Source organism: Phycodurus eques, chromosome 5 (assembly GCF_024500275.1).
Source record: "Phycodurus eques isolate BA_2022a chromosome 5, UOR_Pequ_1.1, whole genome shotgun sequence".
Taxonomy (NCBI): domain Eukaryota; kingdom Metazoa; phylum Chordata; class Actinopteri; order Syngnathiformes; family Syngnathidae; genus Phycodurus; species Phycodurus eques.
This window is the reverse complement of record NC_084529.1, coordinates 3,455,001-3,482,203: the sequence shown is the minus strand read 5'-3', so window position 1 is coordinate 3,482,203 and position 27,203 is coordinate 3,455,001. Positions and strand designations below refer to the sequence as shown.

Here is a 27,203-nt window from a genome sequence, read left to right as displayed (position 1 = left end):
GGGGATTGCGTGTGTGGCTGTGTCTACGTACTTTGTCTGTATGCGTTTGTGAAAGCGTATTTGTGCGCGTGTGTCAGTGCAACCTGACGGCGGACAGCATCGGCGTTCCGGTCCGGGCGCTGTACGCTACGTGTCCGACGGCAAAAGAAGACAAAAGTTCTCAGCGGAGCTTGACGTACCTGCCGGGGACGCCCGAGCTCGGACTCGTCGCGGCGCCTCTGCCGGAACTCCAGGAGATCACGCCGGACGACCGTAAGACGCCGTCGGCTGCGTCGCGGGCGGGGCGCTGCGGCAAATTCTCTCTCTCACCTCGATTTGTACGCAAATTGAACCCCCTCAGAATCTTGCCCAACTCCTTTAACCTCCAGCAGACTCTTCGGAAGATTTCTATCCTCTTCAACACCCTTCAAACTCAAACATAAAGCAATACTGTACACTATCTACATTGTTATTCCTTGTAACATTTGGATTTTTCTTGGCAGTTGTGACGTATAAGACTAAGAATCCGTGATATGAATATGAAAAAAAATCAAATCAAATCTGCTATAGGGGAAGCGCGATATAGCACGTGATCTGCTATTGATGTGCAAGTTCATGCGGCGCAAAACAAACTTTATGCTTTATCAGGCGAACCGAAGAAAAATGAAAAACGTATTTTCAATAAGGTCCTTTTCTCAGGGAAGAAATTCAAAATGGGATTTTCGAAGGTTCTGTTTCACGTTGCCTGCGACTTCCCGATCGCTCGCCGTCCGCGTTTGCCGTCGATGACGGGAATTTCCGGACCGCCCGCGGCGCCCTGACCTCGGGAAGACGCGACGCTTGCAACTTTTCTCTCGGCCGCTTACAAATAAATTTTTCGACCTCACGTCCAGTTTGTTCCCTAAAAATATAAAAGTTGTCAATTGAACAAAATGGCCGCAAGCGCGATTACGAGGACGTTTGCATGCGCCACTGTTAGTCAAAAGGAATAAGAGAACAATGGGCACAACTACAGCTGCCAAAACTACAAGTTGAATTTGTGAACGGATACTTTTTTTTTTTTTTTCTCCCCCAAATCATTGTTAAAATGCAAAACGAGCGTGTTCCAACGAGGGCCAGGCTTTATTAGTGATCGACCGTGAGCTTATTTACTTGATCAGACATGGCAGACATGTGCGTGACGACAGCCGATCGGAGTCAACTTTTCCAGCTCTGTTGTAGCAAGGTTATTTATACATTTGTCCAAGTCCTATCTCCATTTCGAGTTTTGTTTATAACGTTTGCGCCGTTCCAACACGGCGCGGAGCTCTTCTTCGCTTTTCAAACGTGAGATTGTCATAAGGCAGCCAACGCTGTCCTCTGCCGGCAGAAGTCAGACATTGCATCCTATTACGCCACATTGTTATTTTATTTCGCTACATAATGAGTACAAATTATGTTCATCGTCACCTTTTTTTTTTTTTTTAAACAGTACTTCCTCCGTTGGTATACGGTTGAAGCATTTTGTAGTCAGTTTAAGAGCAGTGTAAAAAAGTTGTGATAGTAATAGAAACGGACAATATGAAGATTTAGTATATTTTATGCTAGATTGTCCAGCCCAAAAAAAAAAAAACGTTCACAGTAAAAATGCCCTGGAAAATATTGTCGTGAAGAAAACGCAACAATATTTGCTGTCCACAGAAGCCGCCAAGATGCAAAACGCCAGCGTACCTAACGTCTTGTCCTCCCGTCTCCTCCTTTTTCGAGTTGCTCGGTTGTTTCCTGCCGACGCTTCATTTGAAGAGTTCCTGGTCCGGGTCCATGTGGACCCGGCAGAACTCGCCGACGGGTCGCCGCCGCGAAGACGTCCAGCAGCTGGCGCCGCAGGTGTAGACCAGCACCGTGCCGAACTCGGGCGGCGACCCGGTCTCGGTCCCGCCGGTCCAACTCAGCAGACCGACGAGCGCCGGCATGAGCTGCAGCTCGAAGGTCCGCGGGCCGCCGCAGGCTTCGCAGGGCGGCGGCGGCGGCGCCTCGTGGGCCGACATCAGGAGCGGTCGCCCGCCGCGGCGGTAGCGCAGGATCTGTCGCGGGCACGCCGAGATCCTCTTCCGGAAGCTGGAGAAGGCCCGGTCCCCGTGACGCGCGCCGCTCTTTTCGTAGGTCTCGCCGACCGCGGCGACCTCGGCGAGCGCTCCCTCCCGCCTCTCGTAGTCCCTCAGCAGCTTGTCGGCGTGCGACCGCTGCTCCTCCTCCTCGGTCTCGGCCTCGACGTCCCGCTCGTCCAGCACGCCGATGAAGAACGCTCGCAGGACGGGAACGTCTGGTCCGGGCTCCGCCAGAGCGAGGTCGTCCGGGCGGCCAGCGTCCTCTAAAAGCGAGCGCAACGTTTACGTCGACAAACGTCCCCCGAGCTGAAGCTCCGAGCAGGCAAGGAAAACATTGGGTGAAGCTTTTCGTCGTTGTCGGGGTTTTCTGCTCCTACCTTTTTCTTCCTCCGGGACTGGCTCCGCTACGTCTTCCTCTTCCTCCATCGCGCCCCAGTCACCGGCGGAGGCGCACCAGTCACTAGCCGACAGAGGAGCCTCCTTCGCCGCTCCCCCTTCCGCCTCCAGCCTCTGAGAACGCAGCGCCGCCCAGCTCTCCGGCCGGCCGCCGCAGTCGGCGGCCGCGCAGGCGAAGAGCTGGAGGGTCCGGTGGTAGGGCGAGCCCCCCAGAGGGCAGTACACCTGCACCACGTGGACAAGCGGGGCCGAGCAGCGGCCGCAGCGGGGAGACGCGCGGGGGAGGCCCGGCGTGGCGTCCGGGAGGCCTCCCGCCTTGTTGGTCAGGAAGGACGAGCGATGCTTCGAGTTGTCCAGCTCGCCGTCGAACACGCCCAGAAGGGTCGTCTCCTGGCCGGTGGACGCCATCGCGACGAGCGGTGGTGCGGACACGACGGTTAGGAAAGAGAGGAGAAAAACAGTTTTAAAAAACAAAACAAAAAAAACAAAAAACGTATTCTTCGGTTGTCGACAAGTGCGGCTAAACGCACGCGATCGCCATCTACAGTACAGGAGCGGAACCTATGCAAGAGCTGATGGGACGTCACGAGTTTCAATCGGAATTGCCAACCTTTTTACCGTCAAAATCAAACTGAATTAAAAACATCCTGTAACAAACGACTCAACACAAAACAATTCTACATTTAAAAAGTAAACAAATCTCTATAAAATGTCATCTGAAAAAAATGCAACATCTCAAAGTAGCAAGTCAACATCTTAAAACAATTCATTGTAAAAACCTCTCAACCTCAAAAATATTGTTGATAAACAACATAAAAAGCCGCAACATCTAAGAATATTCAAAAAAGTTAAAATGTTTAACATCAAAGTACAAAAATTCAACATCGCCCCCCACCAAAAAAAATCTGTGTAAAACATCTATGTTAAAAAAGTATTAAACTCAACATAAAAACGAATCTGTGTAAGAAAAAATTTATTGCCTATAACTGCCTATAACTATTTGAAAAAAAAAGCCTATATCTATTTGGATACAAACTAAATTCTAATTACACAAGAAGTCAGTCACCTCAACTTGATTTATTGTCAATAAAAGTGAGGTTAGGCTGTATAGAAAATGGATGCAAGTCAACATGATTCAGATCTTTTCTTTCCATCCTGTTAAAAACCAACAAATATGTCATATGGCCACGCAACAGCAGCTTCTCCCGTTTTCACGTCGCCTCGTCACAGTTGCCGTTCATCCCAAATGGCGAATACTTCGCCGTCAGCGTGACCGCACAGCCTCCCGCCAGCAGGAGGCGCTCCAAGGAGACGCGCCCTCTCGTAGCGTTCACCGGTCGCCGTCGCCCTCGGTAAACAGCGCCGCTCGGTTCGGCGGGAGATCGGCTCGGATGCGCTGCCAGCGGCCCGGCGGCCAAACGATGTGCGACGCGCGGCCGTGGAGGAGAGCCACCGACACCTCGCCGCACCAACAAAAAAAAACAGAAAAACGGAGTCACGTGATGAAGACGACACCGAGGCCATCATTGTGTCACTTGCACCCTGACCTTTAACCCTCCTGTTAGGTTCGTTTCTTAGGAACAGCCATTTTTGAATAAGGGCTCAGAATATTTTCCCTGATTTATCAATGAATCGAAAAAAAAAAAACGACAGGTTAATCTCGAGCGACGCTAATTTCAGTGACTGTTGAGCGCATGACCTCTCGCAATTCAGCCCGTTTTGGAACATAGTTCACTTTGACCGGCTACATAACAGGAGGGTTGACGCGGGGATTTCGGTTACCGGGCCAAAGGTGTTGCTGTCCAGACTGTGGCCGTGATGGTCCCCCTCGATCCACACGTGACCGTCAGGGACGCGCACATGTCGCTTCTTGTAGCTCAGAGTCCTGCGAGATCCACACCAACCACCGCCACAAAGTCCGTCAATGCTTTCATTTCTACTCGCCGCACTCGGAGCTCTTCTTCTACCGTCGTCTTCGTCTACACGTCGCGGTCGACTTCACACGCTACGCGCTGGGAAAAGTATGGGCCGCGGGCCACATCCGGGAGTTCCGCGCCGTTCTTTTATCCGGCCCGTGCAGCATTTATTTACATGATTCAGAATCCTGGAATATTTGCGGAATTCACTTAGTTGTTGTCGTTGATTTTTTTGTTGTAAAAATAGTAGATTGAAATGTATTTATTTATATTTTGTAACTAATTTAGCATATTAATAGATGAATTCCATTATTGTTAACTAGCAATATTCGTAACATTTTTAAAATGACATATAGAACCTTTAACATTTTATATTAATTGGTAAATTTGTCCCCCGTAAATAAAGATGAGAAAAACTACTTCACAAATACATGTAACATTTCAAAATTATTTGATCAATTATTAATGTATTGTAATATAAAATATGTCTATTTTACAAATACATAAAACATATTTTATTAAATCACTATTTATTGTAAATTAAAACATTTGGAAAAAATACACTATTTTACAAATAGATTAACAAAATGAGAATTGTTGTATTAAATAACTGGTTGAGTCATTAGAATTGTATTCTAAACACCCATCCATTTTCGACACCGCTTATCATCACGCCGGTCGCGGACGTGCTTTTGCTTTATCAGGCGAACTGAAGAAAAATGACGTCATTTTTAACAACGGGCTAGGCCATGTGTCCCCCTGAAAAATCGAAAGTTGTCTCCGCCCTTTGTGAGGGTCACATGACCTGCTTTTCACAGGAAGTGACGCTCCACTGACTTCCTGTTCCACTAGCGCACGGCAGACAGGATGCTAACCGGCTTAGCATCCCACAAAGGACGTGAAGTGTGGTTTCCACGGCGATTACCTGATGAAGTCTCCCTCCAGGGCGATGACGCGCTTGATGATCTTCTGCTCGGGATTCCTGGGAGACCTGAGACGGCGCACACACAAGCAAACCATGGTCTGCTCGCCAGCCAATCCAACGGTCGCACATGCAGCGGAACCTCAGTCTTCGTATGATTTGCTTTTGGATCATTTTTTTCTCCCTTCCTATATTTAGTTCTGATTTATGCTCATCTGCTACGTTTTGTCAAAAAAAGCGCGTGACTTTGCCGTTCATGTCTCGGAATGGACGCGTTCATCCAACGCATTTCGTAAAGTGGGAAAAATAGGCTTCAACAGAGGGCAAGCTTATTAACAGCTCAAGGCAATAACAAGCCACCCGGTCTGCTCGACATTTGTGTAACATCTTGTCAAAAAGTCAGACCTTCAAAATAAAAGAAAGCAATAACAGTTTGACTACACTTCCTTGGGCTACATGTATAGGTCTGTCACAGTAATTACTATATCGACTTATCGTTGGATAAATAAAATAGATGGAACGATAGTTTTTCCAGACTCAATAAATTGGCATTGTTGTGGTAAGCCGGCGGCGAGTTGGGCAGCTGTGCCATTAGCCGCTAGTGGGCTTGAGGAGCGCTGGCGTACCGCTGCGGTGTTGGCTCTCTGCAGTGCGTAGATTCACACAACAAAGACACTCGAGGGAAAGTTGTTCGACTGTTTATTATGATCACTAGCCCACAAGCTAAGGAGCTAGCAAGCTAAGGAGCCAAACAACTCGCTACAGCACAGCGACGTCGTAAAATGTCAGTGCCTCGCTCAGAGTTGTGTGTGTTAGTCCCCAATTAACACGCAGAGGGGAAAGTTGACTGTTTTTTAAGCATAACCTCCGCGGCACTCGTTATTCAGCTACTAGTTGACTACAACAAACATATCTGATTTACAGGCGAAGGTCTCGTTCCCAGCGGAGTGCACTGCTGAATAAGTCACCACAGTGACGGTGTGTAACAAAGTGTTACTATACTGCCGTGCTTTTATTTTCAAGGGCTGACTTTTGACACGACGTTACAGGCTGAGGTAGCCCTAACGCGGCCGAGTGTTGCCGAGCAGACCGGGAGGCTCGTTGCATTTGAGAAAGAAGCTGAGGAACACCTTCTTTGATCATTTATCCACTTATTCAGTCATGTTTATTTCACACTGTTTTTATACATACATTTAAAGTTACTTTTAGGCTGCAAGTGACACTTATTTCAATAATTGATTACTTTCAGTACGGTGGCTTGGAAGTGCAAAACAATATAACAAATGGTGAAACACTAACATTTCAGAAAACACAAAAACAAAAGACGAAACACTTTAACGTCAGAAAACACAAAAACAAAAGAAGAAACTAACATTTCAGGAAGGAAAAACAAAATATGAAACACTAACATTTCAGAAAACACAAAAACAAAAGACAAAACACTAACATTTCAGGAAACAAAAACTAAACATGAAACACTTTAACATTTCCGGAAACACAAATACAAAAGACGAAACTAATTCCAATTAGGGTCACCCGGAAAGGGAGGGGCCCATTTCACAGACATTCTTGGAAATCCCACAGCCTTTCTCGGCAAGACCCGCCCCGCTTCAACATGATTGGCTCCTGCATCGCCGGAAGGGTAGGCTACGCGGATGGAACGTGATGTCCATCCCAAATAGCGATTGTATAGATTGACGCCCTGAACGGCGGTATATAGTGAATACAATATCTTGTCCTTGATCACATTTCTGAAACCATAAAAAGATAGATTAAGAGTTAAGGAATAAGCTTGTTGCTAAAGAGAGAGGATGCTGGCGAGAATTCAAGGGAAAGTGTGGATACTAGCAAGGAAGCTGCCGGCTGCATTCATTTTTTAACGTACTGAGCGAGGGATAGATATTGTATACACTGTACAGGCTCGCCGTTCGGGGCGTCAATATATCCAATTGCTATTTGGGATGGACATCACGTTCCATCTGCGTAGCCTACCCTTCCCGCAATGCAGGAGCCAATCATGTTGAAGCGGGGCGGGTCTTGCCGAGAAAGGCCGCAGGATTTCCAACAATGTCTGTGAAATGGGTCACTCCCTTTCCGGGTTTCCGCAATTGTAATTTGTTTTCGTCTTTTTGTAAAGGTGCTTCGTTTTTGGTTTTTGTGTTTTCTGAAATGTTTCACAATTTCTTATATTGTTTTGCACTTCCAGGCCACCATACTTCAGGACATTATTTCAAATTGACAGTGCAGAAAATGCACAAAGGTTTGGTTTGTAACATTCATTTATTTAAAAAAAAATTAAATAAATCAGCAAAAATGTTGATCATTGTTTTTAATGTCAAAGCATATGTTAGCAAATGGCTTATTTTTATTCAACTCAAAATCTATTTTCAAGGAAGACAAATCGGACAATGTTTAATGTTTGGAGTGCTGAAATTCGGGAAGGTTAGGACAATTGGAAGTCAAACAAGGTCTCTAAATGATTAATTGATTATTAAAAGTTGATTAATTTGATAATCAATTAATAGTAGATTACTCAATTGTTGCATCTGTAGTTACTCTGCACGAAATTTATTTTTTGTTCATATTTTTGGATGTCTGGAACAGATTAACTGAATGTAGATTATTTCCTACGGGAAACGTGGCTTTGGATTCGTACACTTCGGTTTTAGTCAGACTTTCTGGAACGGATTAATTACGGAAACCAAGGTTCCGCTGTGTAGACAAAGCCGCATTCAGTCTCACATTTACAATCCAGAGGCCTCGGTATGCAAATGTGCGAACATGCCATCAGATGTTCGGAGGGGACTCACATGACAGACACGATGTCTCCTCTCTGGACGTGGTACTTCCTGACACTCCAGCGGTTCAGCAGAACCACGTCACCCTCGGACGCTCCTTCCGGGTTCAGGAACGGCTGCATCGACACGCAAATTGATCATTTCCCTGTTTTAGTCACGTTGCCGTCATTTGTAGGCCTCACCTGCATGGACGAGCCCTCCACCCTGGCCACATACGCCAAGCGATCCAGGACGGTGACGGTGACGGGCACGGCCACAAAGAAGCCACTCACGAAGGCGCGCAGGTAGCGGCGCCCCCGTGTGCCCCCCTGAGCCATGCTCACTGGGACGGTAAGCAGACCGGAAGCTGGGGGACCAGCACACGAAATGACATCACAGTCAGTCTAAGCAGAGAAGCGTTTTACCTCTATGGAATGTAAGGCACATTAAGTATCTATGCATCATTGAAGCAAAACTGAATAAAATGGCGAATAAGGAAAGTAGTAAGCATTTTTATCGGTTGCAAAGCAGCGACGTGCAGAGCACTAAGTTCCTCGTCATCATAAATGATCAATTTCAAGTCTATGGAAGCAGTTTGCCTGATGTCACTGCCTGAACAACAACTGCGAAAAAGTATCATTTTCCACACATTCTTGTCAATCAGCACGTAGATGCGAGTGGGTGCATTTTTCAGGTTATGATTTGAGTAATGTTTGACAGGAAAATGTGAAAGCTTGTGAGTTTGCGAATCAGTCAGAGTTGAGTGCAGATGGGGAAAAATCAGCACTGTTGAGACTCTCCCTAGGAGTGGGCGTCAACGACGCGAGGAAAAATCTGAGTGCCGCGTGAGGAGGATTTTTGCACATTTATTAAAACAGAAAAACTGAAATATCACATGGCCATATGTATTCAGACCCTTTGCTGTGACCCCGATATATTTAACCAGGGTGCTGTCCGTTTCTTCCGATCAACCTTGAGATGGTTCTACACCTTCATTGGAGTCCAGCTGTGTTTGATTAGACTGATTGGACTTGATTAGGAAAGCCATTGACCTGTCTATATAAGACTTTCCAGCTCACAGTGCATGTCAGAGCAAATGAGAATCATGAGGTCAAAGGAACTGTCTGAAGAGCTCAGAGACAGGCACAGATCTGGCCAAGGTCACAAAAACAATTCTCCTGCACTTAAGTGGCCATAAGTACCCATAAGCAATGTGACTGTTTGACCTCAACATCATGGGTATGTTCGGAAATTCAATCCGAGAGTGCAGTGTTCAGAGATGCAGAGCACGCTCCATTTCCCATGAATTAACGACCGTGCGTGTTGGCCATTGGCAGGGACACGTCAGTGCGCCCGCCATATTGAATGTGTCCATCCTGCCTGACGCTCCAGCTGCTCTGTCTCCTCAGTCAGAGCGGCGGGAGTGCGCCCCGGCATTCCCAGAGAGTGTCGCTCTGAAGAACCGAACAGCACACTCCAACAATGCTCTGAGTTTCCGAACATTCCAGTGTTAACAGCGCGTTTGGAGTTAATTTTCGAACGCACCCCATGAATGTCCATTTAGCGTGTCCTGCGAGCTAACTGCTAGCCGCGTGGCTAACCACCGAGCTACCGTGGCTGACAAGAGCAAATAGATTAAAAAATAATTATAATAATAAATAAAAGGATAGCTGAAAACAACGCAAAATTCATTTTACTCAGTGAGGTCAACTTTGACAGTAAGAGAAAATCACTGACAGCTAGAATGCTGAACTAAACTATGCAAATGCAAACGCTAACTCACTCACCAGCATAAGCGCCGACTTCCTGATGCCGGCGAGGTGAGTCCACTTTGGGTCCTAAAGTCCGTCCACCCGTACCTACGTACCACTTAAACACTAGGTCCTCAACCGCTCTCTTTGTTTTAATGTATTTCTCATGTTTGTTTTTGTTTTACAGTGGATTCATACTAATTACATTATACAGATGATATCGATTTCATTTGAGAGCCTGGCAGTCGGTTGACGTCTAAAGCGTGTGGATTCTTCGGCCACTGACTTGTCAATTCGGAGCTGTTTTGGCTATGTGGCGCAGTAAGATGGCTGCCAGCGACAGGAGCGCAGATGGTTTGTTCAACTTTTAAGCAATTTTGTCATTTTCAACTTCTTTTCGATCCTTTGTGAGGTTTTATTCGAAGACGGTCAACTCGTGAGAGAGTCGGCTGGTAAAAGAACCAGAGACGCCTGCAACCTTTCCGTTTGTGTCGTCTTTAGCTGCTAGTGCAAGGAAAAGAGAACTGTTTCGCGTTTCCAAAACTAGATTGAGGGACAAAGAGTTATGTTTTTTAACTATATCATGATAGTATGTGTTAACAATAGCGAATATGGGCAGCTTTCTTTGCTAACTCATTATGTACCTACATCTAGGAATGTTACTACAATTTCAAAATACCTGAATGTCAAACTTGACGATATTATTGGATAGATGAGAGATTATATATATAGTTTATATTATTTATTATTTTATATACACATTATTAATATATCGCATATTACTTTTTGCGAAACAACGAGAAAACATGATTTCGGTGGTCCTTTGCTAAATCCACGTGACCAAAATTCATCACAAAAAAATGAAAAGACAATGGCGGCTTGTCTGGATTTAGTAACATACCTACTATATGACATAATACAATTTGTTGAACAAGTATTTGTGTTAGCTTTCCTTTAGCCTTTTTTGCTCTGCTGTCTGCGGCCAGGTCAGCATTGCAAATGAGAATATGCTCTCAGGTGCCCTTCCTGGATAGATAACTAGAAAAAAGTCTTAGGTGTCACGGGGAAAATGACAAGAGTGGAGATGGAATTAAATAAAAACCTGATTCCCAGGAATAGGTTGGCGACCGCGAAGAAGTGCTTGACTATTTTTCGTTAGCGAGGTCAAATATACATACACGAACAGGCAGTTATCTTCTGCCTTATGCAACTGGTGCCCATCTCCAAACATAGACCTCTTGCTTTGTTTCACAGTAACGTGAGCGTACAATATCAGGGAGCGAGAACCAGACAGGAACAAGGCCACCTTTTTTGGCCCCACACCGGATCAGAATGTATGTGATGTTATAAATAACAGAAGAGAATACACACATTTTATAAGTGCAAAGGAGTATTTTTCCACCATATGATCTCAGGCGTGGACCATATCCTGGAGCCGCTGTGTTTCCCAGAGCAGCCTAATCCTCCTCATCCGGGCGATCCCGGCGATCCGGACTCTCACCGTCCCAGTTCATGTCGCGGCGGAGCAGAGACGCTGTCGTGTCTCTTCTGCCCGGAGACGCTGCCTGCGACGCAGGAGGACGTCCTCCTCAAACATCTCCTGCTGCAGCACAACTTGGTCATTGCTGATGTCAAACTCGTCGCAGACCTTCCAAAGTAAAGGTTACACGCAAGTCTCACACGGAAAGTAATAGACATAGGCACGCAGTATATTTAACGTTTCTTATTTCCATCATTTCCCTACACGCAGGTATCTGCTGTACTGGAAAGGTCGCTTCTTGGAACAGCCCATCACTGATTTCTGCAGTGAGATCAAGACCAACTCCACCGGGCCTGTGGGTGAGTCCCCCAAACGAGCGCATTTGGGCGCGTGACATCGCATGAACGTCGCACCATCTTTCAGAAAAACAGGAGCGTTACTTCCTGCTGTGCGACGTCCTTCCCGAAGACCGCGCCCTGCGAGAGAAGCTCCAGCAAAAGCGTCTGGTGAGGTGTTTTGCCTCCTCCATTTCCACTTCTTCTGTGGTTCCTCTGTCTCATAGATGACGCATTTTGAGCGCATGATTATTCCTGGCCGTCTGCGTCCTCAGGAGGAGGCGCTGGAGCAGCAGCAGAAGGAGCGAGACGACCGCGGCTTCCGTCGCGTGTGCATGTTCTGCAATGACGAGTTCGCCGGGAACAGGTCAGACGTCCGTCACCCGACGCATCCGAAAGTCAAACTCGACCTAAAACAAAGACAATTGTGTACTTGAAACAATCACACCGTTGCCACACAGGCTAACAATCAGCATCTATGTGTCACTTGTCGGTACCTTTTTAAAGTAACTTGTATCTGAACTCAAACGGCGTTGCGGGATACACATGGAGACAATAGAACAATAGTCACAGGCATATAATCTTTATCCTCTGCGAAGAACGACTAATATTAGTGCCGTGCCGATGAGCAGGAGGTGGAATTGAGATGTCTCAATAAACTCACAATAAACACACCGGAATGAGCAGCAAAATGTGCATTGCATAGATCCTTTTACACTTGAGACTATGTGATTCCCGGGATGCACCTGTCGTGGAAACAATGAGACCCAACCCCTATCATCACGGAATACAGATACAGTAATCCTCTGCTGTATTACAGTTGTTGCTTGCCGGGTCCCACTGTATTGCAGATTTTATTACAGCTGTTACTCTATTTTTTTTATGCTGTTTGTTCAATATTGCGCTTTCTCTCAGTATATTATTTGTGTTTAGGCCAGTCAATTTTCTTAGCACCGTATATTTTCCCAAACAACTATCACGACAAACGATATTGTCGTTTATTTTATGCACTTTTATAATGGCAATTGTGCCAATGATGCAGGGTCCTCAAGCAAATTAGAGCGGTTTAAAATAGTGCAGTGATCTGGCAAAGTGACGATTGAGCAAGTTTGTAAGACCAGCGATGGCGGGGGGCTTACTCTATGTGCAAACTGCTTCCACATTTGACAAAACAGGTGAAAGCACTTCCTCCCGGCACGGGTAAATGCGAGAAACACCCGTGAGAATGAAATGTCTTCAGTGTCTTTTGCTTCACACTAGATGTCACCGCTGAGCCACCAGAGATGACAGTGTTCCAAGGGTTTGAACAAGAAGAAACAGAAGCTTAGTTTGAATTCTCCACGGCTTCAAAATAAAACTAATGAAATGACATAAACATTTGTGGACGTGCCTGCCAAAAGATTAGAAACACTCATGATTTGGAATGCTCCTGACACAATGACGACGCCATGACTTGTTCTCAGGGCCGACCTTCTGAACCACATGGCTCGCGAGCACGCGTTCAGCGTCGGGCTTCCCGACAACATCGTCTACTGTGACGAGCTCCTGGACACGCTGCAGAGCAAAGTGGACAAGTCCGTCGACAGGCTCGTCGTACTTTTCATTGGGATGACGACATCACGGTGTAATCGTGTTGTTGCGGTGTCAGCCTGCAGTGTTTGTACTGCGAGAAGACATTCAAGGACAAAATGACGCTAAAGGATCACATGAGGAAGAAAGCGCACCGCCGCATCAACCCCAGCAACCGACAATACGACCGCTTCTACATCATCAACTACCTGGTAACGTCACATCACCGGGCCTGCGTTGTTATCCGCCGTACGTCAAGCATGCACGCAATCGTGAACCCGATACGTTACATAAACAACCGCATTCGGTAGTTCAGTGATTCCACACAAAATCACATGAGCCTCATCGGAAGTAATACCTCGCAGAGTAACCCCAATAACACCAGAGCACGAGCTGGTGTTTCATCACACATGGGCAATCAAATATGGCCTTCTTAAGGCAAGTCAAGAAATATTAAAAGCGAGACGTTTTGTACCTAAAAATAAAATAAAAGACATTTTAAAAAAAGGGGGAAAGATCTGCCAATGGACGGCGCAGTGTCTTAAAGTCTGTTCGGAACAGTAATGTTTACGTTCACCGTGGTTACGGCTAATCCTAAACGGCCGCCACCTCCAACAATGCAGTGAGACTTTTGCGTTGTATTGTGGGATGTGGCGGCCATTTTAGGCAAAAACAAACATACCTGAAGCACGGACGGAGCAAATCGTGTTTATGCGGCGTGAGAAAAAGCACAACGTTCGGAGACTTTGTAAAGCAAAAATAAAACAGTCGTTTTTCCTGAAAAAAAATTGCTCATAAACTGGATTGCTCGTGAAGCGAGATTCCACTGTAGTATCACTTGACTTGATATGATTCTTAAAATAAGACGTTGTATCTTAAAAAATTTTTTGTCTAACTGAAAATTATGGAAAAAAGTCTAAAGTTTCCTAAAATAAACACGGTAAGATGTTTTCAAGAGAAATAAGATTACGCTGCCAGATCAGATTTCTGCGTGTGTGCACTTCACGTCATTAAACTCATCTTTCAGCATTGACATATGTTTCCAAATGTTAAGGGACACAGGCAAACCTGAACAGCAAGGTAGCGTATACGGGCAAGTGTTAGGAGATGCAATGGGAGAAAAGCAGAAACAGGTTTTGACTTTTTGCCCGAGGTGCATTCGAGGACCGCCAACGAAACAGGATGTTGGTTGGTAGCCAATCAAAGCGCAGAGATAGGCAAGACATTCACACCTGCGGAAAACAGTCTCCAATTGGCCTTTTTTTTTTTTTTTTTTTTTTTTTTTTTTTTTTTTTTTTAAGGAGAAAAAAAACAGCCTAAATCTCATCTTGGTGTTATCGATGGTAAAGCAAAATGTTAACGGTGTAATGTAAAAAAATAAAATAAATAAATAGATTGCAAAAATAGTTGACTATCTCGTGACATTCAAACTTGATGTTGCAAAAAAAAAAAAAAAAAAAAGTGCTACTTTTTTCAAAATATTTAACCAGAGGAGCAATAATCAATTAATCAACAGTTAATCCATTCTCAACTTGATCAACAACTATTTTGATAATCAAATTGTTGTACTGTAACTTCAAATTGTCCAAATTTTAGCTTCTGACGCCCTCCGCCAAACGTTTATCTTTGTGTTCATTCGAAATAAAACGTTTGCAAACATCTGCTTTGGCTTTGGAAAACAATCGTTAGCGTTTTTGCCGATTATCTGATGAATGTTACAAACCTCACCAGAAACGGAATCATAATCAAATTATGTTGATGCATGTTCTGCACTGCAAGTTTGTTGTTGTTTTTTTACTGGTTCGTCCATTAAGTGAAAAAAATAATCAAAGGAATAGTTGATTGTTAAAGTAATCCTTGGCTGCAGGCCTACATTTAACAAAGATTTAAATCGAAAAGTGTGGTAACTTTCAACATTTGAACTTTTTCCAGTATTTTTTTGATGCGGGCCACGTCTGATTTTATGATTTGAATATGCGGAGGCCAATGAAAATGCGGAAGGGGCTGCGAACGGCCCCCAATCATGTGACTTCCTGCCGCCAGGAACTGGGGAAGACCTGGGAGGAAGTGCAGAGAGAGGACGACCGCGAGCTGCCGGACGACAAAGACGAGTAAGCGGACAAGCCGGCGTCAGGCGTCAGGCGTCAGGCGCTCGTCTGACGCGGGTGCGCTTCTGTCTCCGCAGCGACTGGTCCGAGTGGCGCGCTCGTCCCGTCGCGGCCGTCTGCTTGTTCTGTGACCTTCGGCGCGACACCGCGGACGACATCTACGCTCACATGAAGGTATTTGTCGCTCGTCCACGCGGGCAAACTCCAACCTTGTAGAAAACTTTACCGGACGGAAGGGTGGAAGCTGACTCATTTCCCTTCCTTGGTTTGTGTGTGTGTGTGGACTTTTGTTGTAACTTTCGCATTTTCTTCCCAAACTTTTGTGCACGTTCCACTTTTTCCACTACCTGCAAATATCCCCGTTGTGGGACTAATACAAGTTATCTTTATCTTCAAGTTTATCTTACCTGCAGATGTCCCAAAATGCTTCACATTTTCACTTCATGTACATGCCCCAGTACGTTTGTACAAATGCCACATTTTCTGTACTTTTGATACTTGCGAGTCTACTTTGGTCTCAGCTCCACAAAACGTGCATTAATGACATCACGAAATAGACTAAAACAGTTTTTGTCAGATTGCATCAATTGAATGGCCAATGTGCTGCTCCTTCTGGTGTGCCCACCTTGGGGCAGTATAAGGCAGACGTGCACTGTTCTATGCGACATCTCTCCGCTCATCTGTACGGCACTAACATGAGTCGTTGTATGCAGAGGATAAAGAATATATGTCTGAGAGTCCTGTTCAGTTGGCTCCTGGCGGCAGGATTGTTCCTTGTTTGAGGGCTCGTTTTCCAAAAGGTACAGCTCCTTCCTGGAAAGGAAGTCACCACATTTTTCTTCACTTTTCACGTCCCGTGGGCACTTTTGTCCAAACGCCACATTTTCTCCACTGCGCGGCAATACTTTTGTCCACGCGCTGACTTCCTGTTTGTTTTCTCCAGAAAGTTCACGACTTCGATCTGCAGCATCTGAGGGCCGAGCTCAGTAAGTCCGTCACACACTCCGCCACCCACAATCCGCCTTGCGCTCCCGTGTCTAAACGTGCCGGCGGTCTTTCCCGGTCAGACCTGAGCTTCTACCAACAGGTGAAGCTGGTCAACTTCATCCGGCGGCAGATCCATCAGAACCGCTGCCACGCCTGCCGGGACCAGTTCCGCTGCCGGGGCGACGTCCTGACGCATCTGCGGGAGCGCCGGCACGCCACGACGCTGCCGCCCGCCGCCGCTTGGAACCAACCGCAGTGAGTGGCGCCGCCGAGCTTGGCTACGGGTTGTTGACGTGATAGTTTGGTTTGAACTTGCTAAAATTTGGATTTCTTTCGGGCTGCTGACTTAGGACAAAAGTTAAATGCATATATATCGTTTACATGTAATATTATTGTCATCTTTTATGGCTCAGTGGTGCCATCTAGTGGAAAACAAAAGCCATTGTAGACATGCCACGCTGGCTTTGATCCGGTCTCGTTCGCCGGGAGGAAGTGCTGAGACCTGCACAAGTGGTTTGCGCATACAGTGCCTGCCGCCGCCGCCTCCGTCGCCGACCGCCCCCGCCACCATATCGAAAGACACGATCTTTAAACGTACTTTGAAAAGCATGCAAACGCATAATATATTGATAGCAGTTGCAATGGATAACACTAAACAATATACAAACAGCATGTTTAAAAAAAAAAAAAAAAAAAGTGTAATAATAACAAAAGAAATCTGCGTTATAGTGTGAACCGTGACATAGAGGGTTTGCCATCTACCCGATTGCTGTAAATTTGCTGTTTTCATTAAGGAACATAAGACAATGGAAAGAAATAAGTAGGGCTACAGATAATGAATATTTTTTTAGAATTGATTATACAATTATTATACAACAACATATATGACGCTAGTGAGGATAAGTGGTAGAGAAAATGGATGGAGATGTGAGGTGCAGGTATTGTTGTTGTCCACTTGGGGTCACTATCCTCACACTAAACATCTGTGACTTTGAGTGTGCGAATATGAAATTGTTTCCACTAAGCACGTCTGTTTCGTAGCAGAAATTAAAGTCGCAAGATGCTTTTTTTGCAAAAAATACTTGCAGGAGGCATCGGAAAAGTTTTTGGCAATAGCGACCCTGCTTTTGTAATACAGTTCCTCTCCATTTGTGGCCGTGCTATCATGAGTGTAAGAAGTGCACATTAGCGAGAACGCGCTTTCAAATTTGGAAGCCATTAAAAAAATAACATGAATTGATCAAGTGTATTAATTGTCCGCACCCGTTTGCCGTTTTGTGCGGCGTGACCCCCTCAGATACTACTTCCCCACCTACGAGAACGACGCCCTGCTGTGCGCGCTGCCCGACAGCGACAGCGAGGAGAGCGACGCCGGGCGATCGGCAGGAGACCGCGTCCCTGTCGTCGGCGAGCAGAACCCGCTGGAAAACGCCACATGACGCTCACGCGCACCTTCCGGCGCCACGACAGACGTGGCTCTTTGATGACATCATCACGTCTCAATCAATAAATGGATTGATATTTGTCTCATAATTTTGCATGCGGACTTTGTCACCTGGTGGTGGGTTGCTCTCGATGGCACACGCGTGAAGATGATCTCGTTACGGAAGGCACGGTGAAGCCTTCTGCGCCAGCCATTTCCTAAATGTTCGGTTAAATGTGAACATCAATGATTGTTGTTACCGCGAATGGCTGTTCATTAATCATTGCGTAAAGATCTCCGTGTTTTGATTGGGACACACTTGTTCACTTGCACAAACATATTCAAACAAGCGCACTAAATATCGTATGCTCTCTTTTTTTCTTCCGCTAGGTACTAAGTTCAAAAATCAAAGTAAGACTTTTCTAGGTTTCTCTGTTAGGTTCTAACATTAAAAAAAAAAAAAAAAAAACCTTCTACTATATTCAGAACTTTTGAAGGGTTTTTCCCAGGCAGGTGATTGAGTGACTTGCATAAGTGAAAAATAGGCAGCACGCTTTAATGCTGAAATAATAAAGCAAGTGAGAGTTCTGCCTTTCTGTTGTTTGTCATATAGTAGCTTTTACTGTCATGTTCAAAGTGGTCTTAGTTGTTATTAAGATCTCGAGCAAGAGTTTTGGGACAGGTGCGTGCGTGAGAGGAAGGGGATATACTGTTGCAGTCGGGGGCCTGCGCCCCGGTGGAGCTTCATGCCTAGCAACGGCCCTGCTTGTCCCTCTGCCGCCTGAATTGCGCTGCGGACGAAATTGGCGAGCGACTGCGGCCGGGGCGCTCGTCCACGGCTTTGGCTGATAAATCGTCTTGTATTGGTTGTTGTGTCGGAAATGATATCGGAATTCATCAATAAAAAGAAAGACTGGGCCAGCTTCGTCCTTCGGGAGTTGTCCCGACCCAATTGACGCCCGGTCGCAGATATCTTGAATTCAACTTTGGTTGCCCAGAGCCCAACTCCAAAGATCTCTTTATATCTTGAAGGGGACTTGTAGCGCTCGTGTAAGGCCGATAGAGGGTGCTGTTTCTCCAGTGTCATGTTTTTGTTCTTGAGCGTGATCACGACAATGGCTGCCACCCGACGTGACGGGAGAGCGTTCGACTGGTTAGCCGCCAATGAGCTAAGCGGCTGCTAACGGAGCTGTGAGCCGTGCCAGATGAGTCGAGGACGCGGCGACCAAAGGTAGCGACAACATTCGCTCTTTTCTTTCTTTCGTGGGCTGTCGTCTTCCAGCAGTCTGCTAACGTTAGACGCTTAGCTGCCGGATGCTAGCGACGGCTGTTTTTGTTTGTAGCTGCTAATTGTGCACACTTCCGGGCCCGCTCGGGATTGGCTGAGTCACAACACAGCAACACAACAACAACAACAACAACACACGACAAAGCACCTCCGCGTCGTCTTTTACAGTCTTTATTGCACCTGTTCAGCTCTCAACAAGCTCCGTTGTCTTCTTGTTAGCCCTGAACGATCATAATGCTAGTCAGAACAATTCGCTTTCTTTTTTTCTTTTTTTCCCTTTTCTTTATACATTCGAGGTCCACGCAAATCATATCCATATATACAGATATACCAATCGAAGAAAATATCCACACTAACGTGTGTGTATGTTCTAAATATATATACGTATATGTGTGCATATGCATATGCAGTGTTTTTTTGGGGACTTCAACGGATTAATTACATTTCCATTCGTTTTAATGGGGAAATATGTTTTGAGATACGAGGGTTTTGAGGTAAGAGTATGGTCACGAAACAAATGACATCTCAAGGCACCACTCTATATTAGAGATACACCTGTACCAGTGTCTCATATTTTGGATTTGAATCTATATTGGTGTAGCGCCTAACCTTAGTTTGACAGGTACATGATTTAATTATTAGTTATTTATCCAACAGATGAGAATTTTCCTCCCACATTCCTTAAACATAAATGTTTGGAGACTGAATTGTTCCTCGGCACGGTGGCCGACTGGTTAGAGCGTCAGCCTCACAGTTCTGAGGACCCGGGTTCAATCCCCAGCCCCACCTGTGTGGAGTTTGCATGTTCTCCCCGTGCCTGCGTGGGTTTTCTCCGGGCACTCCGGTTTCCTCCCACATCCCAAAAACATGCATGAATTGGAGACTCTAAATTGCCCGTAGGCATGACTGTGAGTGCGAATGGTTGTTTGTTTCTATGTGCCCTGCGATTGGCTGGCAACCAGTTCAGGGTGTACCCCGCCTCCTGCCCGATGACAGCTGGGATAGGCTCCAGCACCCCCGCGACCCTAGTGAGGAGAAGCGGCTCAGAAAATGGATGGATGGATGAATTGTTCCTAGGTGTAAATGGTTGGTTGCTTTGTGGAACAATTCAATGTATTTGATCATAAAATGTATTGAATTGTTCGTAACTCATTCAAGTCATCTTTAAACGTTTAGATGACTTAAACCAGTCAGAAACAATCTGTTCCTGGCTTAAACTGTCACCATCACGAAACCTTTATAAACTGCATTTACAACGCCTAAGGCCTGTTACACACAGAAGGATTTTTCAAATCTTAAAAAAAATAACTATATTTTTTTTATCTGTGACTGACCCCACACATAAAAATAGAAAGTCGGGCATGTAACAATTTTGCTTGTATTGTGTGTGGTGTGCGCTGAGAATCTCGCCCCGCCGGTCGAGGACCAAGTCCTCCGAGGCAGAAATCTCACGTGATCTCACAAGACTTTCGACACCAGCAAATGGGAGACGGGTGGAGGCGATCACATTGACGACGACACATCGCGGCAGGAAGTAAAGCTTCTGAAACCACAGGCACAACTGCAACAAAATAAAAAGCAGACGTGACAACATGAAAGACAGGACTAAAAACTGACAACTTCATGCCTGGCTCGAACTACAAAATAAATTTGCTCTTTCCCAATTGCACTATGTCAGAGTCAGACTACTGCCAGCGTATCTCGGTCTCGGTTGTTTTCGGAACAATGTGGCGGTGTAGGCTGGGTATTGTAGTGCAAAGTATTGGGTGAAAGTTTCATCAAGTTGCACAAGAAGCGAAAATGGTCACGCAGCACGCTGCCTGTCACTCTTGGAGCGTGTCCCCGTTCTCAATTCGACAAATTCAATCAATCAGTCAAGTCTTTAAGGAAGGAGCGAGCATGCAGCAGTCTATTAGATTTCGTAATCGAATGAAAGTGATGATCAATAAAGTCAATTCATCGATCCGTGAAGGCAGCTGACAGAATTTGAAAGGGAATTATCACAATTTAATCGTGATAGTAAAAAAGTTGGATTTGACTACTTTCATTCTATTCTATTTTGTGACGTTGGGTGATCGGGAACGTCTGGAATACTTACATTACCTTCAAAGAAATATATATTTATTTCTGTGTAAATTGATGCAAGTTAATGCTGAAAAGAAAACAGTTTGCAAGCGCTTGGTCTCAAGAGGAATAAAGCAAATGCCAGATGCAAAATAAAAACACACGCACAAAGCAAGACTTGTTTTGAATAATTTCATTGTCATTTCAAAGGGGGAAAATAATCCAAACTGGAAATTGTGATTTAAAAAAAATATATATATATATATTTATTTATTTATTTTAGTGGGGTTTTATTTGAAGGCCACATCTGGCCTCCTGTGAGGTCATGTGGCGTTCACTGACGTCACGGCTGGTGTGAGCGCGTCGCGTCACGAGGGGGCGGGACATTCCATGCCGGGGGGGGGCGTCACGTGACCTCATTCCACGCTTGCGCCTCATTGAGGACCAGGAAGCGGCGCCATTCAGCCGCCACACTGCGCCAGAGAGTGTGTAAAAGTGCGTGCGTGCGTGCGTGCGCCGATGAAGCTGACGTGTGAGGAGGTGAGTGAATCGACGTTGGCGTCTACCTTTGTTGTCAAGTCTCACTTCGGTTGACGACCCGTTTCCTGCTTCCTCTTCTTGTTGCCAAAACGAGGAAAAATCCTTTGATTCCATTATTGTGTGTGTGTTGCTTTGCCAGTGCGTCTAAGGCTTTTGTTGCATCTTTGAAAAAAATAAGTGTGGTAAAATGTCAGATACAACATAACTAACCTGAAAGTTTGTTGGAACAAAATCACCCCAAAAATGTTAGTTAATGCTTCACCATGTTAAAATGTGAGCCAAAACAATTGTTAAAACATAGCTATGCTAAAAGCTTAGCTAAAAGATAGCGATGCGAAATATTAACCAAAAAGTTAGTAAAACATAACTGTACATGAATGTTAGTGAGTACATTCATTCATTTATTTTCCATAGCGCTTCTCCTCACGCGAGTCGCGGGCGTGCTGGCACCTATCCTAGCTGGCGTCGGGCGAGAGCCGGTGTACACCCGGAACCGGTCGCCAGCCAATCGCAGGGCACATACAAACAAACAACCATTCGCGCTCACATTCGCACTTACGGGCAACTTAAGAGTCATCAATGAATCGACCATGCGTGTTTTTGGAATGTGCGAGGAAACCGGAGTGCCCGGAGAAAAGCCACGCAGGCACGGGGAGAACATTTCAACTCCACACAGGCCAGGCCGGATTTGAGCCCGCAACCTCAGACCTGTGAGGCAGTTGTGCTTAGTTACAACATAACTATGCTAAAATATTAGCTAAAATGTACTGTACCTACGGTTAAAAAAACCCAAAAACGGTTAACACGTCACTGTCAAATATTAGTTAGCCAGTGTAAAATGTCGGCGAAAGAAACCAGCAGAAGTGTTTCGAGTTTCCTGCCAATGAACCGGAGTGACGAGTGTGAGGAAGACGACAGTCTTCCCTAGAAGCAAGACGCATCTTTCTTCAAACGTGACCCTGCAATGATTTCCTCCCTCAGGCGGCGCACTTCCAGCCCCCCATGGCGGCGTACGACGAGAACATCGCCAAGAACCCGTTCTTCGTGGCCCTGGAGAAGCTCAGGCCGGACCTGTGCGACCGCGTGGCCCAGCTGCACGGCATCGTAAGAACTTCTCGTCATAAACGGCACGGGCTCCAAAGTGCAACCTTTCAAGTTCCCCCTTTTTTCTTGTCTTTCATTTAATCTTGCAGTGGTCTCGCACTTTTTTTTTTTTTTTTTTTTTCCCAGGGCTGTCACAATAATATGTCAGCCATGAATAATGGCGGTAACGGTTCCCCACGGGTAATCAAAATGTAATTAGTTGATGAAGAATCACCATGCATGCATGCACACGAAATTTGTTCTCTGCATTTTACCCATCACAGTGAACACATACACAAGCATAGTTGTATTACTTTGAGAAAATAATGGAATAGTTACACTACTATTACGTTTTCAACAGTCTAACTTGTAATTGTAAGCAATTACATTTCCAAGTCATCTTATGTAATATTCTGTAACTATATTCTTAGAACCCTCGACAGTGTTGGGAAAATTCTTTTTCTACCCAAAATAGTTCAAAGTTCAGTCCAGTTCCAAAATTGAACTTGTTCAGTTCATAGTTCATAATTCAACATTTTGAACGAAGTTCACAGGTCCAAAAACGAACTTGTTCATAGTTCTTTTTTTTTTTTTTTTTTTTTTGTTCAATATGTTCCTGACAGGCTTTTCCCCTCATTTCATTACCTCAAGTGTTGCCACCCATTCAGTCCACACTAGTAGCCGGCTGCAGCGTTCGCCCTACAATTTTATAAACATGAGGAAAAATTTGTTGCTTGAATGGTCTTTTTTAAAATGAGGAATTAAAACTAAAATAGCGCTTTTGTCCTGAATTTGCAAACAAAAACACGCAACACGGTATGACAGGAACGATGGTGGAAGGACATTGATAACCTTCATTTCCTCGCAGCTCTGGCTGACCATATTAAGAAAATATTTGATCGAGTCTTATATCGCGAAACAAATTCCATATTATGACAGTGTGATCGTACAGTGTTTTAACTAAAGCATTCTGATACAAATAAGAATTTTCCAAACAAAGAACACCTTCTCTCCCATTTACGGAGTGTCACTGAATGCACCTCGCACATGTAAACATGAATGGCGGCCGCACTGAATCAGTTGCCAAATACAGCGTTTGTCCCCCGACATATGAATGCTCGTACTGTATATAGTGTGTTCAGGCGGGTTTTGTCCTGGAAGGCCCGTACAAAACCTGGCACTCCTGAATGAAAATGAACTTTCGTTCAAAAACCCTTCACACGCCAGAATGAGCACATTGTTCATTAACGTTCATCAGGCAGAATTGAGTTCAATTCACTTTTGCCCAAAATGTGAACTAGTTCATGAACTCTCGTTCGACAGTACTCATAATTCACAGAGACGCTCCACAGGGCGATTGTTATGCTGGTAAGGTACACAAACATTAATCTTGCTAATTTGCGCGATGGTGAGTTGACTTGCTGGTTTGTTTTGGACCGTTCTCCTGCTGCAGAACCCAAGTACGCTTCAGCTTATTTGACTGTTGCTATGAGGTTCTTTTTCTGTAATGCTGTGCTACATTTACGCCAGATGTGACGAGACACACACACCTTCCGAAAAGATGAACTTTCACCTCGTCATTCACCTCGTCAATATTCTCCCAAAAGTCTTGGGAATCATTCATATTTTTTATTTATTTTTTGCAAAGTAGGATGAGCCTCTATATTATTTTTGGTCAGCAGTGGTTTTGGCCTTCTATGCCATTTTTGCCTAGTCTCCTCCTCCTCGTTGTGTCATGAACTCTGACCTTACTGAGGCAAGGGAGGCCTACAGTTCTTTCAAAGTTGTCCTGAGTTCCTTTGTGGCCTCTTTGTGGAGTAATTGCTGTTCTCTTGGGGTAATTGTTGTAGGCCGGCCACTCCTGGGAAGGTTCACCAACGTTCCATGTTTTCTCCATGTGAGGATAATGGCTCTCCCTATGGTTCGCTGGAATCCTAAAGCTTTAGAAACCGCTTTTGTAACCCTTTCCAGACTGATAGATGTCAACTACTTTATTTCTCGACTGCTCTGGAATTTCTTTGGATTGTGTCATTTTGTTGCAGCTTTTTTAGATCTTTTGTCCAACTTGATTTTATCGGGACAGATTCTGTTGAAGTGATTTTTTTGATTGAACAGGTCTGGAAGTAATCAGTGAAAATGAACCAAAGATTGTGATCAGCCACCGTTAATTAGTGATTTAACAAGGGGGGTCATTACTTTTTCACACAGGGCCAGGTAAATTAAAGTATATTTATTTCATTTAAAAACAGCATTTTAAGTTCACTTGTGTCATATTTGTCTATTTACATTTGTTTGATGGTCTTAAACATTGTAGTGGGGAAACTATGCAAAACTATAAGAATTTCAAGGCACTTTTTCATGGCACTGTATGATCTTACATTATGTATAATGAACACATGATATTTCAGAAGATATTTATACATACAGTGAAGATATTTATACATACAGTGTTACACCTAATTACATGTTTATATATGTATGACAGCAAGCGCTCAAATTGATATGGTAGTTATTCCTTTATTGGACAAATTTAAAAACCTTGAAAAAGGACTACTACCTCACATAGCCTTTTTAGTGTCCTGGCATTATGAGAGTAATAGCTTTGAATGTTTTGATGGTATGTTGCATTTGTAAATGTTATTGTACACAGTGAATAGTGCACCGAAGCTTGAGTTGAAGACAATTTTGAATCACATCGAAATTGCAACATCTCCCGGAAGAATTGCAATGAATTTTTTCTAAAATCATTCAGCCCGAGTTGCTACCTCACCTATTAGGGTCACGAGCTATGATGCTTCGTGACTGAAAGAACAAACTCACGGATACAAGTGGCCCAAATGAGTTTCTTCCAATGGGTCTCCGCCGGGTCTCCGTTAGCGATAGGGTGAGAGGCCTGGCCATCTGGGAGAGGCTCGGAGTTGAGACAAGCCAGATGAGGTCCACTATATTGCCAAAAGTATTCGCCCACTTGCCTTGACTAACATGATTTGAAGTGATATCCCATTCTGAATCCATATAGTTTCATATGATGTTGGTCTTCAGCTTCAACTCTACTGGGGAGGCTTTCAACAGGGTTTAGGAGTTACTCATTTTTGCCAGGAGCATATTTGTGAGGTCGCGCACTGATGTTGGACGAGAAGGCCTGGCTCTCAGTCTCCACTCCAAATAAAAACCAAAGGTGTTCTTTCGGGTTGAGGTCAGGACTCTGCGCCGGCCAGTCAAGTTCATCCATACTAAATTGTCTCATCCATGTCTTTATGGACCTTGCTTTGTGCACTGGTGCACAGACATGTTGGAACAGGAAGCGGTCATCCCCAAACTGTTTGACTGCTCAAAATCTCTCGGTTTGCTGAAGCATTCAGAGTTCCTTTTACTGGAGCTCAGAGGCTAATGTTTAATAATGTGGGAGCAGTTGGGAGATGACCCTTCCTCTTCCAACATGACTGTGCACACATCAAGGTTCATAAAGACACGGATGAGAGAGATTGTCGTGGATGAACTTGACTGACCGGCACAGAGTCCTGATCTCAACCCTATAGAACACATCTGGATGAATTAGTCTCTGTAGAGACTGAGAGCCAGGCCTTCTCGTCCAAAATCAGTGTGTAACCTCACAAATGCGCTTCTGGAAAAATGGTCATAAATTCCCATAAATACACTCCTAAAACTTGTGGAAAACCCTTCCCAGAACAGGTTAAGCTGTTATAACTGCAGATATCATATTAAACCCTATGGATTAAGAATGGGATGTCACTTCAATTCATATCTGAGTCAAGGCAGGTGAGCCAGTACCTATAGCAATATCGTATAGCTCAGGCATCTTGTTTGGATGGTGTTTTGGGCACGTGCAAGGAAGAAAATGGATGGTTGACATGAATAATAAATAGAGTTAAGATACCAGGACCAAATGTCTCCTTTAAAACTTCCCATGAGCAAGGCACTCAGACCATGTTGTTGTCAGCCGCTGTGTTGCTGCAAGCTTGAACGTGAGTGAATTCGCGGACACATTGACTGTCCTCATTTGCCCGCATGCTTTGAAGACTTGAGCTCAGCCAGCTGTCTGCTTGTGTAAACAAATCCTATAAGCTGCTGTGAAGCGGTGATAAGATCCCAACGTCGCTTGGTTGTACTTCTGATGTGGCAAGGCTGGCTGCGCTTGAAAGAACAAGTGGGCGTGTCACCAAAGCCATCCCATGAGCCGAGAAGGCGCGTTTGATGTCACCGTTTTGGGATTAACACAACTAATTATGACAACGATGACTTATTCTCATTTCACAGTGGACTGCTTGCCAGGAAAAAGTCATTTCCACGAACAGTAAATTTAGCAAAAAACGTGAATGGATTTGCACAACAACCTTGGCAATATGACAGTCATGTGCCACATAAGCACCATGTTTATCACCGTGGGCCCCAGGAGTCGAGTTGCATTTACCTTTCTTTTGATGCTCTCCACAGGCTGGCCATTTCGCAAAGCTGCCTTAGTTTATTTAGGGTTCTG

The 27,203-nt window shown here is 45.0% G+C and overlaps 4 protein-coding genes across 9 annotated transcripts in view; 2 read left to right on the top strand and 2 right to left on the bottom strand.

Moving 5' to 3' along the window:
• Positions 1-1,582: 1,582 nt before the first annotated feature.
• Positions 1,583-2,870, bottom strand: pdcd2l (programmed cell death 2-like). The gene is made up of 2 exons (XM_061676954.1): positions 2,444-2,870; positions 1,583-2,329 (listed from the first exon to the last, which is right to left on the bottom strand). The coding sequence occupies exons 1-2, from the start codon at positions 2,868-2,870 to the stop codon at positions 1,752-1,754; spliced, it is 1,005 nt and encodes a 334-aa protein (XP_061532938.1). The 3' UTR covers positions 1,583-1,751.
• Positions 2,871-3,786: 916 nt separating this feature from the next.
• immp2l (inner mitochondrial membrane peptidase subunit 2) lies at positions 3,787-10,108 on the bottom strand. Of its 2 annotated transcripts, none has more exons than XM_061676955.1 (6): positions 9,865-10,108; positions 8,281-8,444; positions 8,111-8,214; positions 5,304-5,369; positions 4,245-4,347; positions 3,787-3,921 (listed from the first exon to the last, which is right to left on the bottom strand). In XM_061676955.1, exons 2-6 carry the CDS (start codon positions 8,413-8,415, stop codon positions 3,793-3,795), a joined length of 537 nt encoding a protein of 178 aa, XP_061532939.1. In that variant the 5' UTR covers positions 8,416-8,444; positions 9,865-10,108; the 3' UTR covers positions 3,787-3,792. The 2 variants fall into 2 exon arrangements, with proteins under 2 accessions (XP_061532939.1, XP_061532940.1); XM_061676956.1 differs by lacking the exon at positions 9,865-10,108 and adding an exon at positions 9,623-9,741.
• On the top strand, positions 9,923-17,840 carry znf277 (zinc finger protein 277). 3 transcript variants are annotated; one of them, XM_061676952.1, is made up of 13 exons: positions 9,925-9,958; positions 10,043-10,182; positions 11,244-11,484; positions 11,579-11,667; positions 11,732-11,814; positions 11,919-12,010; positions 13,107-13,217; positions 13,292-13,424; positions 15,256-15,323; positions 15,398-15,494; positions 16,264-16,306; positions 16,408-16,562; positions 17,605-17,840. In XM_061676952.1, the coding sequence occupies exons 2-13, from the start codon at positions 10,140-10,142 to the stop codon at positions 17,815-17,817; spliced, it is 1,368 nt and encodes a 455-aa protein (XP_061532936.1). In that variant the 5' UTR covers positions 9,925-9,958; positions 10,043-10,139; the 3' UTR covers positions 17,818-17,840. The 3 variants fall into 3 exon arrangements, with proteins under 3 accessions (XP_061532935.1, XP_061532937.1, XP_061532936.1); XM_061676951.1 differs by having other exon boundaries at positions 9,923-10,182; XM_061676953.1 differs by having other exon boundaries at positions 9,923-10,182; positions 16,388-16,562.
• Positions 17,841-18,409: 569 nt separating this feature from the next.
• ankrd27 (ankyrin repeat domain 27 (VPS9 domain)) overlaps positions 18,410-27,203 on the top strand; it is a 31,993-nt gene continuing 23,199 nt past the window's right edge. For 2 of the 3 annotated variants that reach the window (XM_061676948.1, XM_061676947.1), the window contains exons 1-2: positions 21,510-21,622; positions 22,604-22,726. In XM_061676948.1, the coding sequence (XP_061532932.1) occupies positions 21,602-21,622; positions 22,604-22,726 (144 nt within the window). In that variant the 5' untranslated portion in view covers positions 21,510-21,601. Of the gene's footprint in view, positions 18,962-21,509; positions 21,623-22,603; positions 22,727-27,203 lie in introns of those variants that run through there. The other variant, XM_061676949.1, reaches the window with a different exon arrangement.

What these genes read in the sequence shown, in the direction of transcription:
- pdcd2l (XM_061676954.1), bottom strand. Translation starts at nt 2,870, where the DNA reads ATGGCGTCCACCGGCCAGGAGACGACCCTTCTGGGCGTGTTCGACGGC. An exon ending in AGTCCCGGAGGAAGAAAAAG is followed by an intron (nt 2,330 to 2,443) that starts GTAGGAGCAGAA and finishes GCTCGCTTTTAG; the next exon opens with AGGACGCTGGCCGCCCGGAC.
- immp2l (XM_061676955.1), bottom strand. Translation starts at nt 8,415, where the DNA reads ATGGCTCAGGGGGGCACACGGGGGCGCCGCTACCTGCGCGCCTTCGTG. An exon ending in TGGAGGGCTCGTCCATGCAG is followed by an intron (nt 8,215 to 8,280) that starts GTGAGGCCTACA and finishes GTGTCGATGCAG; the next exon opens with CCGTTCCTGAACCCGGAAGG. An exon ending in CTGGAGGGAGACTTCATCAG is followed by an intron (nt 4,348 to 5,303) that starts GTAATCGCCGTG and finishes TGGATCTCGCAG; the next exon opens with GACTCTGAGCTACAAGAAGC.
- znf277 (XM_061676951.1), top strand. Translation starts at nt 10,140, where the DNA reads ATGTGGCGCAGTAAGATGGCTGCCAGCGACAGGAGCGCAGATG. An exon ending in AGCTCCAGCAAAAGCGTCTG is followed by an intron (nt 11,815 to 11,918) that starts GTGAGGTGTTTT and finishes CTGCGTCCTCAG; the next exon opens with GAGGAGGCGCTGGAGCAGCA. An exon ending in GCATCTGAGGGCCGAGCTCA is followed by an intron (nt 16,307 to 16,407) that starts GTAAGTCCGTCA and finishes TTCTACCAACAG; the next exon opens with GTGAAGCTGGTCAACTTCAT.